Genomic DNA, 14,732 nt, shown 5'->3' with positions numbered 1-14,732 from the left:
GGATTACTAAAAGCTTTTACATCTCAGGAGCAGACTGTCCCACAGGAGAATCATGTCATAACAGTCCTGATTGCAGTGCATTTAGGAATGCCGGCAGTTAACCTTTCAGTGATGAGGGGTCACTTGTGATGTGATCACTGCCTCAGATGCCCCCTAGTATTAGTACACACACATTTTCATTCCCCTCTATTGTTATGTCTGTGTGATGTGGGATAATTGTACAGAATTGCTATGTGGGGACAATTAAACTTGCAAGATTCACCCTAAAGCCAACAACTTCTGAAATCACAAGATCATATCACCCTTCAACACTTGAGTTGTTTCTAGCCTTCTGGGTCATGTGTTTGTTTTTTTCTTTTTTGGTCATTTGAATTAAAAGTTAAAGTAGAAGATGCTCGTTTTACCTTGACAGGTTTTCATTGGCGTCTGCAGTCTTCCTCAGAATTGTCATCTGACTGCTGTCACGTGTCATTTATCAGCTTTTTTTCCCAGGTCTGACCAACCTGACAGATCCATCAGGTTGACCTTGAACCCCTCACAGCTTGATGATCTCTGAAGGAGAGAATCCCAGCTGTTTGAGAGTATAAAGGCTATCTTATCCTGGTTGATGTTGTTCCTGCACGGCTTTCCAATTTTTTTTATACGTGAACCGTTCTTGCGGACGGTCAAATTATCCTTTTTTAACCATTTAAATCTTTGTGTCTCTTCCAGGTGCAGTACAGTGATGCACAGAGTGGTAAGGATTTTGTCACGTATTTGACCCTCTCCCCAGTGCAAATGACTTTCCACGGCACCGGGAGCACCCTCCAAGCCAGCCATGACCAGGTATGTGTGTGCATATTAATATATACAGTATATCATATAAATACTAGGGGTTATATAGACATGTCCGTACGATTCTGGAATAATGTACAAATGTTTAAGAATACATTTTTTTTTAACTGTAAATAGCACAATGTTGAGGAACGCAACAGGCGGAACTTGAAATTGTGCAGCACCCGGGCTGTCTGTGCACATAACAGACATGATGGCTGAGCATCAAATCCGACTGGTACCCTTTGCATTAAAAACTAATTAGAAGTACTGTGGAAGTACTTCAGCTCCTTGTTTGTTCAGAAAGTACAGTATAGTTGGGAGGTATGAATGCACAAATGAACTCTGATGCAGATCAGACAAGTAAATTCTGTTCCGCCTACAAAAGCAGCTCTCAGTTTGATTCAAGTGAACCAAATGCAGGAGGGGGTCCTCGATGTAAAGGCCACTGTGGGTTCAACAAAGGGCATTACCGATAAACACAACCAAAGAATTTGCACTAATGATATGCACTTCCAAACTGTTCTTGTCTCCATTAAATGTGGATGTTTTCTGGCAATCTAACTACATTTTTAAACCCAATATTCATATTTGTAAATTATTTTAATCTAATATATTGTTAATATTGTCAATGATGTGTGCGTGTGTCTGTTCGGGATGTGCACGACTAATCGATTAGTCAAAATTGTGACTACAGTCGACAGACTGCTTTTGTTTGAACAAGAGTTATGTCTCAGTATCCAGACACATTGTGTTGTTAAAAGAACAGCGTGGAGCCTTCAAGGTATACCTAGAGAGAGAGAGATGTACAGCACGTCAGCTGTTCGGATGCACAACGCTGGTCTGAGTCAGAGTGGGGTCATCGGAACAGAGAAAGTTTTAAGCTGTAAGAAACTGCCCATTTAGCAGAGAATGTTTTGCTACCAGCTTTAGTAGTAACACCACACAGCTCCTTTAGTTACAGCAGTCTCGTGTCTGCTTCACCACCGCTGGGTAAAGTCAAGGGAGTTAACCCTGAAGCTAGCTGCAGCTTCACCCAGGAGTAACCGTCTCACCTCCACCTCCCACCCTCAGTTTGCAGTCAAAAGCAGGAAAGTTTAACAGCTGTTTCTGTATAAGTTTTCCCTGATAGTGGAAGTAACAGACCAGAGCAGCACTGTTACTAAACGGCCACAGAAATGTTGCTCCAAAAGCAAAAAGACCAGGTGGAGAAACAAGGAAAATAACTGGTTTTGTTGTTGCTGAATGCTCCTGTGGGCGTGGTGTTTAGTTCACCTGGTATCCATAAACACAGCTAGCCCAGGTTCAGCATCTCCCTGACCCACTTTCTCATGTACCTGCTGTACAGTGAAGGACACTAGAGCCCACAGAATGTTAAAAAAATAAAAATAAAATAAAAAATGTTTGTCAATGGAACATGTTTTACAATTTCCCTTTGGAGATTGGAGAGTATTTTTCATTTCATTATTGATGACATTATGATGGCGTCACAACCAATCGGTTTTGATTGGCGTGACTATTTCACTTCAAAGATAACCTAAAATGCCCCTTCCTTAATACATATACCGTATATAGTAATGGAGTTAAAGATTTAACATTAAAATAGGTGTACTGTCTGCTGCTTTTATATATAAAGCAGCAGAAAGTACAGCTATTTTAATGTTAAATTGTAAACTTCATTACTAAATATGGCAGCAAGGGATGTGAAATTATAAATTTTAAATACTCTTTGTATTTCTAATTAAAAAGGATTTCCTATAGCTTTAAGTTCAATAGCTGTATTACAGAATTTTGTTGCTCTACTATTTCATTTTGTTAGCATACACAAGTCAAAGCAGTGCAGCTACATTGCTGGTATCTCCCAGAATCATGATGGAGCCCTTCTTTTCTTTTTTTTTTTCTCCCTCCCTTTTCTCACTCACTCTTTTGCGTACTCTCTGTATTCAGAAGGAAGCTCTTTGTCTTGTGTTGCCCAAGCAGAAAACCAGTTGCTTACATTCTATCATCTAAACATAGGACGCCTCTTTGTTTAACAGTCTTCAAAGCTTTAATAAAGGGCCGGCTCGGCCCCGATTGGGACAGCTGACGGGGGGCTAGTGTCGCCACCGCTAACAGAGAGCCAATCCAATATAGGCCAGGCAGGTCTGCGTCCTTAGGACCTGTTGTTTCCAGGAGCACTGGGGCATGACCGACTGTTAGAGAAGGCCTTTCTTTTCCTCTTCTCAGTACAGTGAGGAGTATGACCACAAAGGGGGTACCTAACAATAAGGGGTCATCCTCAGGAGACCCTCAAACCCCAACATTTGAACAGTCTCAAGGGCATCACATTTGATTGGCTTTTCCATGATGATGCACGGATGGTGGCAGAAATAAGAGATGTTATTAGGGTGGGGGTTGTGATATTAAAGGTCTTTAGAGTTGCCTGTAAGTTATTCTAATGGGCTCACTCACCTGATAGTGAATGCCAAGGAATCTATAACATAGTTTATATTGTTCTTTAATGTTTTTATATTGCAGTTTAGTGGAGAGTCGTATGTTCTCTACAACACAAGCAGGCCTTGGCATCCACTCACAAAATCTTGCTCATCCTGCAAATTAGCATGTGCAATTAGATGCTGTAAATCTGATGAGATAAAATAGGGAATCTCTATGTTAACTGATAAAACCTTTCCTGGAGCCTGCCTATGTCACTGCACACACACAGTTTACTTCCTAACGTGTGGTGACTCCAGTCAGCTTCATCACACTGGCAGGGAGTTTCCAGCAGGTTTATCTCTGCTTCCGTGGAGGTTTATGTCAAGTAGACTAGGATAGCTGATAATAATCACTAGCCAAAGGAAATCCTCTTCACACCTCACCCTGTGATTTATCAAGGGAAAAAGATGGAGATATGAACTACAGTTAATAAGTTTGTGAAATACATAACATGATGTGCTTGTGTGGTTTTGAAAGTTTAGGCTGTACTTGCCCACTCTAGAGTAGAACCCAGGCCAATAGCATGAGAAAACCAAATCTTATTTATTTCCCTTCATAAATCATAATCATGATTTCCACATTTTTCCAGTGGGCATCCACACCCATCAGCCAGACAACAGCTTAATGCAATTTGTGTCCAAAATGTTGCTATTTTGGTTCCAAACTCAAAGAAACATCCATCTCTCCCACCCAAGGGTCTCCCTGTTTCTGCTTACCACAAGTAGATGTGTCTACAATAGCAAACCATGTGGGGACCATTGTCCATATGACAATATATTTGATTCATCTAACAAAAAACATGATTAGTTCCCGTTAAACTCACTCACTAACTTAGATTTGTGTTTTTGAAATGTCAAAATATGTCAGAAACTTTATCACCACATCAATATTCATTTGTAGTGTGTTTAAATCTCCACTTTCTGCACACTTTTTTCCTTCATATTTCATAAACACCCCCTGTTACCCAAGATCATGTTCCTAGTTAATGCTGACAGTCTGTCAGTGATGCTGGGTGTAATCTGAGGAGTGCATCTGTAATGTTGTGGATGGAATGGCAATGTGGAAAGATAATGAATTAAGTCCTTGTAAAAGCTTTGTTTAGCCTTGTGTTAGACATGGAACCTTAATGATGAAGAGCAGAGGGGGTTGCATTTGTACTTTTAAAAATGTCTGCACTTCATCAAGAAGAGCAAACATGCATATGCAGAATTAGGTGCACACAAGCAGCCACCACAGTGCTTCGGTGCTATAACCCTTGGCTTTCTGCAGACATTCTTGGAAGGTCTGCATGTATGAGAGATATATGGCTGTGCAACCTCTGTGCCATCTGCCAAACAAATGTGATCCTATGGGCTAGCTGGCGTAGCCTGAAGCCAGTTTGATTTGTGTCCTATTGATTTTTATTAATAGCATTGGTTTAAGTTGCATTGTATTTTAATAAAACTTTAAACGTAATAAGAAGAAATATGGTAAAATGTAGCTCTGGTTGATCTGTTTTCCTAAAAAAGAAGTTTTTAACCCCCTGTGAAGCTTTACTTATGTTCTCAGTTCCCATATTCAAGCTCATGTTTATTTTTAGGTGACCTCTTGTTGGAAGTTATAACCACAAGTTACTCCATGACCACACTTTCTGCTTTGCTGGTTGTTCAAATGCTCTCAAAGTCATATCAGTTCTGCTTAGTTAAACCCACACTCACACAATTGAAAATTCTGTTACATGGCCAAATTACAAGCCATGGCATTCAGATATATTTTGGCATTATTTCAACATGACCACAAGCTTTTTAAACAGACAGATTTCAGTGTTTGTTCTGTAGAGCTGAAGTAACTCACTGGCAGTCCCTCTGTGGCGGCAGTGGGACACCAGGAGGGCCGAGGCCCTCTGAGCTTTGTGTGAGGTGTCGCTGGTCCAACATGAGCGGCCCACAATCGAAGATGACAGGGTGACTGTTGTCTGCCACCAGATCTTGTGTGTATCTGTGTGTGTTTGGGTGTGTGTGAGGTTGCTTTGCGTGCAGTAATGTCCTCAGCTGAGACACCCTTACTCCCAGGGGCCCTGTCTCCCAGAGTGTCAGCTGTGGCTGCTTGGATTTCCTGCGGCAAAAGCTTATTCTGACTAATTTGATGTGACATGTTGACCACAGTGTATCAGGATTAAAATGTGTTGTGGACATGCGTTCAGGTAATGAGGGCCTTATTTCCTGGATTTATTTCTTGTAAATTATATGTATCTTTCCATCTCCTTCTTTATAATTTCTTATCATCCTTTTTAATTTTATGTCAGTCTAATAACTTTCCCATGAACAGGCTTTATTTACTGAAATATCTCCATGAATCTACCTGCGAAAACACTCACCAAAACACCATATGGTCACATGCTTCTTCTCTTAACATTTTTATACCAGACACATATAATCATACTGTCAGGTTACACACACACACACACACACACACACAAAGGTAAAAAAGAAACAGTTTTGCTAAAATTAATTGGACATCTGACCTTGTCTTGGTATGTGGATTTCTGCTGCCAGCCAAGTTGTGATGTTAAAACAGAGAATGAAGGAACATAGCCATAGGGAGTCAATAATGAGGACTGCTGGTGAGGAATTATTTTTATTTTCACGTCGCACTCATTCCTACTTCGATTTATCAGGCTGGAAATGTGCTAAGAAAGAGTATGCTTTTCACAATGAGATAACGATTATGTCACAGAGGTGCTGGAGCAGATGGAGTAAGGCATACACTTTGCTTATGTTGAAGTGTTGCTTTTCCTGACATCACACTACAAGGAGACAGTGTCACTCAGTCAGGCGTGTTGAAGGGCTGCCAGTCTGTAGTGTTGGTTTAAGTGAGGGCAGAAAGTTGACAGTAGAGAGGCACAAGTTCCTTTTAGAAATGCACTCAGTTCGTTATTCTGACTGCATGCAACATGCCAGCATCAGTCCTGACTGGGGGTGTGGCTAGATGATCATGGGAAGGTTATATGGAGAGGCCAAGTTATATCAAGGCAAATACGGCAAAAAAAAAAAGTTTATACACTCACTTGAGGTGGTTTACTCTCTCTACAAATTGGAGAAAATGAAAACAAGTTTGAGTCATCTTTCTGGTTATGATATGTCAAATTTTGTCAGAGATTAGATTATCTCTCTAAGAGTAGGTATTCCAATTTCCCCTTCTTTTTTAGTAAAGTAAATTTTCTAGTAAAGTTTAATTTATTTATTTTTGTCAGTTTTGTTCCCTGTGGAAATAATAGGTGGCACTATAGGTAAAGCCTTTTTTCTGGCTTTATAAAGGTCCCCTTTAAACTGGCTTTGCTGTTGAATAGAAGCACACTGTTCTGTCATTTTCTGGCTGTTTTTGACAGCTCTTATTCCAGGTTTGGCTTCTCTTCTACCACTTGATCTGACTGATTGAAGCTGGCATATGATGTTGAGCAGATGCTTGCCCAATGGCCTGTACCAGTACTTTTTTAAAAGTTCTTCTCCATGCAGTTTCTGTGGAACATGTTCCAGAAGTTTCTATGTAACAAACCATCTGCCTCATCATATAAGAAGTGGGTATCTTAATTTGCCATTTTAATATGCTTTTTTGAAAAATCCCAAAGACGTTAAGTGCATGTAGGGCAGCACTGTCAAAACTTCTTCCCTGACAGCATCCCATGAAAAACATTGACATAAACCTCAGTTATACAACGCTGTCACTGACAAACTGACAAAGCCAGTAATGTTACACATCTCTGTAAAGGGCTGCAGAGACAGATAGAGGACGCCACTGCTGGCTTGGTCTTCAGAGATCCCCCATGGAGCTGCGGAGAACAGCAGGATAGGGAGCTGCAGAGGGGCAGAGGTTGTACAAGCCTCGTGTTTGAAGTCTGCCTCCCCGACTGGAGCACAGACATTACCCCAGGCTGGGATCCTCTCAGGGGGTCCTGCTGGAGTGTTACCCTACCAGACCGGCAGCTGTCGGACAGCTTCTCCTCCCTGCTTATCTGTCTTGTCTGTCTCATCTTTATGTGCCAGTGTTTTATAACCAAACTCAGCACCTGGAGGTATCCTAAATCACTGAATCAGGAGAAAGCAGGATGGTGGGACCAATGTTGCATCTGCACAACCTTAAAGATTTTTCTTTTTGTTCCTTTTCTACCTTCAGCCAGCCAGTCATGTTTATTAAAATACTGGTGTTTCTCTAATTTAAGGAAACATCCCTTAAATAAGTAGCCACACTAGCTTTATAAGTGAAGAATGCATGCTTGCAAAATCTGAATTTTAATGTCTTTAGAATGAAAAAATTGGGACACTGAATGTTTTTGGATGTTTTTCTCATCCTTCTCTGCTGAACCCAGTTCTAAGACAGAAATTTGAGTTCAAGTAGAACATGCCAAAAGGCATGAAAAGACACAGTAAATATTTGTCTGATATTAAAGCACAGCTGAGTGTAATGATCCAAGAATTTGGCTTGCGGGAACATTCATCTGTTGCTTCTCTTAAACGAGCCAGTCCATGAACTCCTCAGGGCAGAAATGCAAGTATGACTTACAGGACATTACTGAGTGTAGTCATTTGCTCACTGTTGTTTCAAGTTTCATCTGGAGTTCTCTCTTTCCATGAATGCTTAACAAGGCCTGGACTTTGTCTCCCCATCACCACCCTGTTCCCACCCTGGAGTGAGGACAAAGTGAAGCATCCACAGAGCGATCCATCACTCCCGCCTGTCTTCCCACATGCCCTCCTCAGGAAACACCTTTCAGACCAAGAGATTAGAGTGTGACTGGAGAGGAGAAGAAGAGTGAAAGAATGATGGAGGAGGAAAGAAAAGAGGTAAACGAGCAGCGAAGGATGAGGAGAATAGAAAGGGAGAGGCTGGAGAGAAACTGATTAAGTGGGCACAAAAAAGATTGATGAGGACCAGGAATGAGAAAATGGGTGATGGAAGTGACTGTCTTTTTTACCCCCCCCTCTTTTGCACAACAGAGAAAGAGGCGACCTATGGGGAGAGAATAAACATGAACTTGCCCATTAAGGGACTTGTTGATAGGTCCAAATGGCCCCTTGGAGCATTAGCATGTCTGCAAATGGCTGACGTAGTGTGGAAGTGAACACACACACACACACACACACATTAAATCTAACTGGAAGCAACAGATGTGTTAATAATTGATAGTCATAAACCTGATGATAATTTGTAAATTTTCAGTCTAGAAAATTGCATTTTCATTATTTAAAAAGTTGATTCATGCAAATTAGAAGGAGGAAAGAAATGAAGGAAAGTGAACAGACTATTTAATGACATGTTATGCAGCAGACCTCACATCATGTTGAATTGAGCATATGAATTGATGTTGACATCTATGTGCTTTGTACCTCCAACAGTTTGCATTTGACTCATATTATGGTATTACCAACCTGTCCAGAGGTAGTGCCATGCAGCACAGACATTAGCTTTTGTGAGATGCATTAAAAAGCTTAAATATAGAGGAGATTATTCTCTCTTGAGACCAATGTTCTGCAAACCAGAATAGTGAGTAAGCATAAGGTTCTGAGCAACACTGACGAGGACCAGACTGAGATAAACATTCAAGAACATCTCTGAACAAGATATGTGGGATTTGGGAGTCAACATTATCAAAGGATTAAGGCCTGTACATTCTCTGCAAGAACAGAGACGTTTGTTCTCTTTCCCAAACTTGGGAAAATGAATAAGTTTCTCTGCTCTTGTGGAGTATATAAGGCTTACCAGCTTTAAATGATGTACTAGGTACTAGGTCGCTGTGGTCCAGTCCTAGAGAAGAGTCCCTGTAGCATGATAAAGTGCTGGTGTAGAGGTGTCAGAATGAACAGCACACGATAGCTTGCAGCTTAAGGTGCTGTTTACCAAAAGACTCATCAGATTACTCATACTGACCCAATCCAACACCAAAGAGCCTGCAGAAGACATTAGAGGGTGGTCTAAACATACTATGTGTTGAAGTAGCAGCATAATAATTTGGCTTTATAATAGCTCTCCGACTGTGTAATATTACATTATTTTTTTACTGCTTCTTTACATAACCAATGGCTTTAGCACAAACCCTGCACTAGCACAGAAACTACTTTTGATCAACAAAAAAGAAGAACCTGGTACTGAAGCACGATAACTAGACCATGGGGTGCAGGAGAAGATGGTGATACTTCTCTGTCTCATTCACCTGGTTAACCAGGTTCAGGTGCCTACGCTATGCAGGATTTAAAGACATGCTGCCAGCTCTTGGTGGCTTATACAACAGGAGACAGATTATAATATTCAGCTGGAAGTGTTAATGTTGTGGCTGATTGCTTTAATTTACCCACAAGTGCCATGTTAGTTTGCATCCAGCCTGTTGGCTTTGTTCTGTAAAGTACGTTCTACTAATAACTTGGCCCTTGTTAGAGATTTATAAGTTAGCAGATTATCAATTATGTAAATTCCTGCACATATATAGAACTGTACAACCAGCAGGTTCTGATTAAATTCCATTAGTATTCCATATAATTCCATTATAAGCTTGATTTGGTCGATGTGTAAACTTTAGGAGCAAAAAACATCCTTTGTGTCAAAATGTTCTTATTATATGGTATTATTTTGTTAAAAGAACTTTTTTTTTTCATTATTATAATTTATATTTATTTTTATGTCTGCACAACTAAATTGCTATCCTTCCTTTGTATTTACATCCCTGTCAGACTTTTGTGATCGCTTAAAGGCAACCAGAGGTGCTAGATTCATTATCACACCCATGCTAAGAGGAGCAAGATGTTTTGGCAGTGGCCTTGTAGCCCTCAGTGCTGTTAGGCTCTGCGTGTGATTTCCCACACACCCAAATGTGGTGTGGATAAAAGTCTGTGAACCAGTCACACCTTTCTTCACTCATCACCTCTGTGGGAGGCGTGGGCCAGCCAGGCTGCTACCTACCGCTCTTTTGTAGTGTCTTACCCTCATTAACTTAATGTCATTTGATACTGAGTGATAGTCCGCTTTGCTGAAAAGGTCCCCAAGATAAGGGCTGCGTATTTAACTTTTTTCTTTTCCTCTGCTTTAGCATCTTTCTCTGACAATGTGAGATCTGTCACCTGTAGAAGAAACACCTTTTCTAGCAAGAACGCAAAGGTTACATTTCTGCCTTGTATCTTAATCAGTATTATGCAAGCTGTTTCTCCATCTCCTGTTTCATTGTGCAGTAAAGTCATGTTAAAAAAGGATGCCAAAGCGAGCAACCTTAAATATTCTTCTATTTTGGAAATAATCCATTTAACACACAATGTGACAGTGATTTCTATAAATCTGCCAAATTCTCTTGTTCCACTACTTCTCAAGCCAGAAATAGATTAAACAGATTACCACAAACCAACACTGATGCTGTCAGTCTTGTCCCAGTTTGTTGTGCAACTCTGTAAGGAAATCCTCTGACTTAAATAAAACCCTTTAACTTGATATGTGATGCACATCTTGTGGATCAAACCATATGAGAAGCCAACCAGGAGTGCTCTAAAAGCAAATCACACAGTGACAGTAATTGCAGGCAAACATTTAGATCACAGGCATGAAGAACAACCACACACGTATCTACAAGCAAACTCATCCACACTTTGTACAATCACCTGTATTGTTGGTTACAATTATGCTTCTTTGTTGCTTTCCCGACTTATTGAAATCAGATCTTTAGGATACATCGAAGCTGTTTGGCTGTAAAAGCTGCTTTTGATTTCTGCTGCACGCAGTGTGATCACGATGTTTTACTGAGATTAAAGGCTGTCAGTCAGATGTTTATGACAGGTCCAATACTGTCCAAGGTGAGACTCCTCCTACGTGATACAGAATTACTACAAGTGATTCATTCAGTCTTATCTACAACCATCAGGCGGAAAGATGAGATTTTGTCGAGGCGCTTGTGAATTGGGCCTTTAGTGATCCTAACTGTTTAGCAGCAGGTAGCAGTTGGAAGTCAAGTCATTAATGTCCCACGTCAGTATCAGTGCTCTGTGACTGGGTACTGAGTTATGGAGATGAGCATAGCGACGTGGGAATGTTTTTCTGTCTGTCTGAGCCCCACCAACACAGCCCCCTCCCTCTTATCTGGATATAAACACATTATCGGCCTAAAGCAGCAGACATTTTGAAACTCTCAGAACAACAAGTCACATCGGGGGGTTAACCCGAGTTACGACTAAGGTGTCGCATACCCCTGCGGCTTAAGTTAACACTGTGTGTGTCTGCCTGTCTCATAACAGTATCTTCATGATCCTCTAAATCTGCCCTGTAAATAAAGTCACAAGTGACAGCTTTTGCTCTGTTTTATATGTAAATCTGCCCCTTTGCATTTAAAGGAGATAAGGAAAGATTAAGCAAACCACACTGTCACTACATAAATGTGTGAGGAAGAAAACACAGCCACAAGTGACACAGTAGGTGGACTTTGTTTTTAAGGATCTGTTCTTATTTTTGCAGCTCGTAGGAAAGGCAGCCCTGCTTTCTCTGTTGCATCGCTATCAGATAATAAATGTGATGCTAAATATGATCAAGCAATAGAGCATACTAAATATGCATTATATCAAAAGTTAGAGGAACTTGGACACACAGACCTCGCTGTTGTAAAATTCAGGGGAGGAGATGGTAATGGCTAATAACTTAACGTGCATATCAAAGACGTAATAACTGCAGCTCTCAGGCAGTTAATCTCTCTCTCAAATGCAAAGACTTTAAGTCATTGTAGAGTTTGCCTCTTGTAAGATGTGTTTACTCACATTGCTAGTTGTCATTGACCTTCCTAATGGTCAGAAACTGTGATGTCTGAACTTAAACTGTCTGCAAAGGTCAAGTTAATCTTAAATCTAATCTTTATCTTAATCTTTCTATTGCTGTTTTTGTTTTGCATGTAGAAAACTGGAAATTATGAATGCAAATGGTGGAATTGAAAAAAAAAATCTCTTTATTGTTATGATCTTTATGCTTTCACTTAAGGTGTTTTTTGCTCACCTGGTATAGTAAATGCGATGCCCCATAGCAGCTGTTTGTCCCCACAGACGGAGGTAACAGCCTATTAATGCAGCCAGCCAGGTTCAGTCCCGGAGTCTCTCTGCCCCTCTTCCTTATCTACCTACTGTACAAGGACACTAGAGCCCACAGAATGCAAAACAAAAAAATGCTTGTGTGTGGAGCACACACATAAAAATTGTATTTCACACATTTTAGCATTTTACAGTTTCACTTTAGGGATAAAGTATTTTTACTGCATTATTGTCGACGTCTTAATGACATCACACAAAATGGACTAATTAATTTTAAATGGCCTGACTAGACGACTTTAAAAATTCTAATGTGCATTTCTAGTATTTAATGTATGCAAGGACACATAGCCGTCTACTGCGCTGCCTCTTTTTTTTTGCCTCTTTCTGAGTTAACATTATCATGATGTCATTGCCATGTTCACTGTTGCCTGAAATAGATGTCGGAACTCGGAGGTGAACTTTGAACGCTGTAAAGTCGTGTTAAAGCAATTTCTGAAAGAGAGAGTTTTCCCCTTTCATCTTGTAAATGTCCATTGCCATTGTTTTTTTTTCCCCTCCTCAAGGGTTGTTTCTACTTTGGATAGCCATTTCTTAAATAGATTTACAATCACAAAGCAGCATGTTTTTTGCTTCAGACCCGCCAGTGGGAGCATTTCTGATTTACTTTTTCTTTTGCATCATTTCACAAGTTTACTCCAGGACATCTCTGCTAGTGGATGTTAATTCAGCTGTTGTCTTGCAATATGTTTGTTTTAGTAATAATTATGGCCACAATGACAATGATCCTTAAAACAGGGGCATGTGTGTGTATTTTGTGTACTAAAGGACCCCTCGAAGGTAACAAAATTCAGCTATATTAACTTCTAAACCTAATTTTTTAATATAAATTATAGATTTGTGTGATTTGTCATGAGTAAATATTATTTATATGAATAATGAAAGTTTTTTCCACTATGATTTATGTGCTCAACTGTTTAATGGCAGGAATTGATTCATTCATGCATTGTTAGCTAAACAAAAAATGTACATATCTCCCCAATAAACACTTAAATATTTTATTTTATTATTATTATTTTATTATTATTTATTTATTTTGCCCACATAAAGAATCCATTAGTTAATAAAAAATGTGGTGATTATGCAGTTTTATTTCCCATGAAAATAACACCCATTGTTTCTTCTTCTTCAACTTGCATCTCTATTCTCTAAGCTTTCTCTAGCACAGAGGTTCTCTCTCTCTATTTTTTCTCCCTTCAATGCATTTAGTAAACCCTGATGATGTTCTGCGGTTTTTCTTCTTTATATTTTTTGGCAGTTGGCAAAAACATATCGGTGTGTTACTGCCACCAAGTGGTCTGGAGTGTGGACCAGAAAGTTTCCAAGAGCCCAAGTTGTCAAAACATTAGTTTGTCTGCTACATTTTCCCAACACCCCCCAGTTTGAGAACCACTGGTCTAGCTAGTAAAAACCAGTCTGATGTTGACTCCTGTCTTGCTGTCACTTTCTCTCTTGTTTTTCTCCTCGCTTTTACCAATAATGTCATTTTTTCATTTCTTTGCTGAATCATCTTGCACAATCAAAATAAAATATGTAAATATTGCGTTGCTAGCATATAATTCGGTGCTGCACAATAAAACACAGCTATAATGTGATGATCTGAGCTTGAAGTTATATGCAGTTTCTCAGCTCTGGGAGTCTGCAGAGCACTGGCAGCTCCAGGAATGTCTAAGATAAATGTTGGTGTGCCATAAAAACAAGTCAGAAGCACAGAGTTTTAAGGTAAAACAAAAACTCATGTTGTATTGCTTTAGAGCCATAACAAACTCATTAGAGAAATTTGGTTTTCTCAAGGTTGCAAGAAAAAGAACAAAGTTAATTTTGGGACCGAAAAGGTCAAGCAAATTTTTAAATAAATTTTTAAAATATCGCTAAATAGAAAGTGGTCATGAGGTATAAATTTCAGTGAACAACTTTGTCATGAGTAAATCAGGCTGGATTGTGTTGTCCAAAGGTGGCTAGATTGCATTGTGTTATAAATAATACCGTACAGTCACCACCTTGGTAGAAAAACACAGAGGAGAACTCAGCACTTATTTAAGACAGAATAAGAAGTGTGTGTTATTTTTTTATTTCATATCTGTGAGTAATGGCCATGTTTATTCTCCTCAAGTGGTAATACTGCAACCAAGAGTAAAATATTACATAAGAAATTTGCACAATAAAAAAAGATTCGACTACTGGCTTCTGATACTAACACAGATAATTTTTCTCAGCTAATTCTCAAAAAGAAACGGATATTCCCGGAAAGTGCTAAACAATTTTTTAACATGCAGGATTCCCTCAAACTTGATCACGATTTGTATCTAACACCAAAACGTGTAATCAAGAAAGCAATCATTATAAATCCATATGTAACTCATC

General features: G+C 39.6%; 1 protein-coding gene across 1 annotated transcript in view; it reads left to right on the top strand.

The window, feature by feature from the left end:
• stau2 (staufen double-stranded RNA binding protein 2) overlaps positions 1–14,732 on the top strand; it is a 104,561-nt gene that overhangs the window by 73,409 nt on the left and 16,420 nt on the right. Inside the window, exon 13 of the mRNA XM_041969016.1 lies at positions 712–825. Coding sequence (XP_041824950.1) covers positions 712–825 — 114 coding nt within the window. The remainder of the gene's footprint in view (positions 1–711; positions 826–14,732) is intronic.

The sequence above is a fragment of the Melanotaenia boesemani genome, chromosome 18 (assembly GCF_017639745.1).
Source record: "Melanotaenia boesemani isolate fMelBoe1 chromosome 18, fMelBoe1.pri, whole genome shotgun sequence".
NCBI classification, from domain to species: Eukaryota; Metazoa; Chordata; class Actinopteri; order Atheriniformes; family Melanotaeniidae; genus Melanotaenia; species Melanotaenia boesemani.
This window is presented reverse-complemented; position numbering and strand designations above follow the sequence as displayed.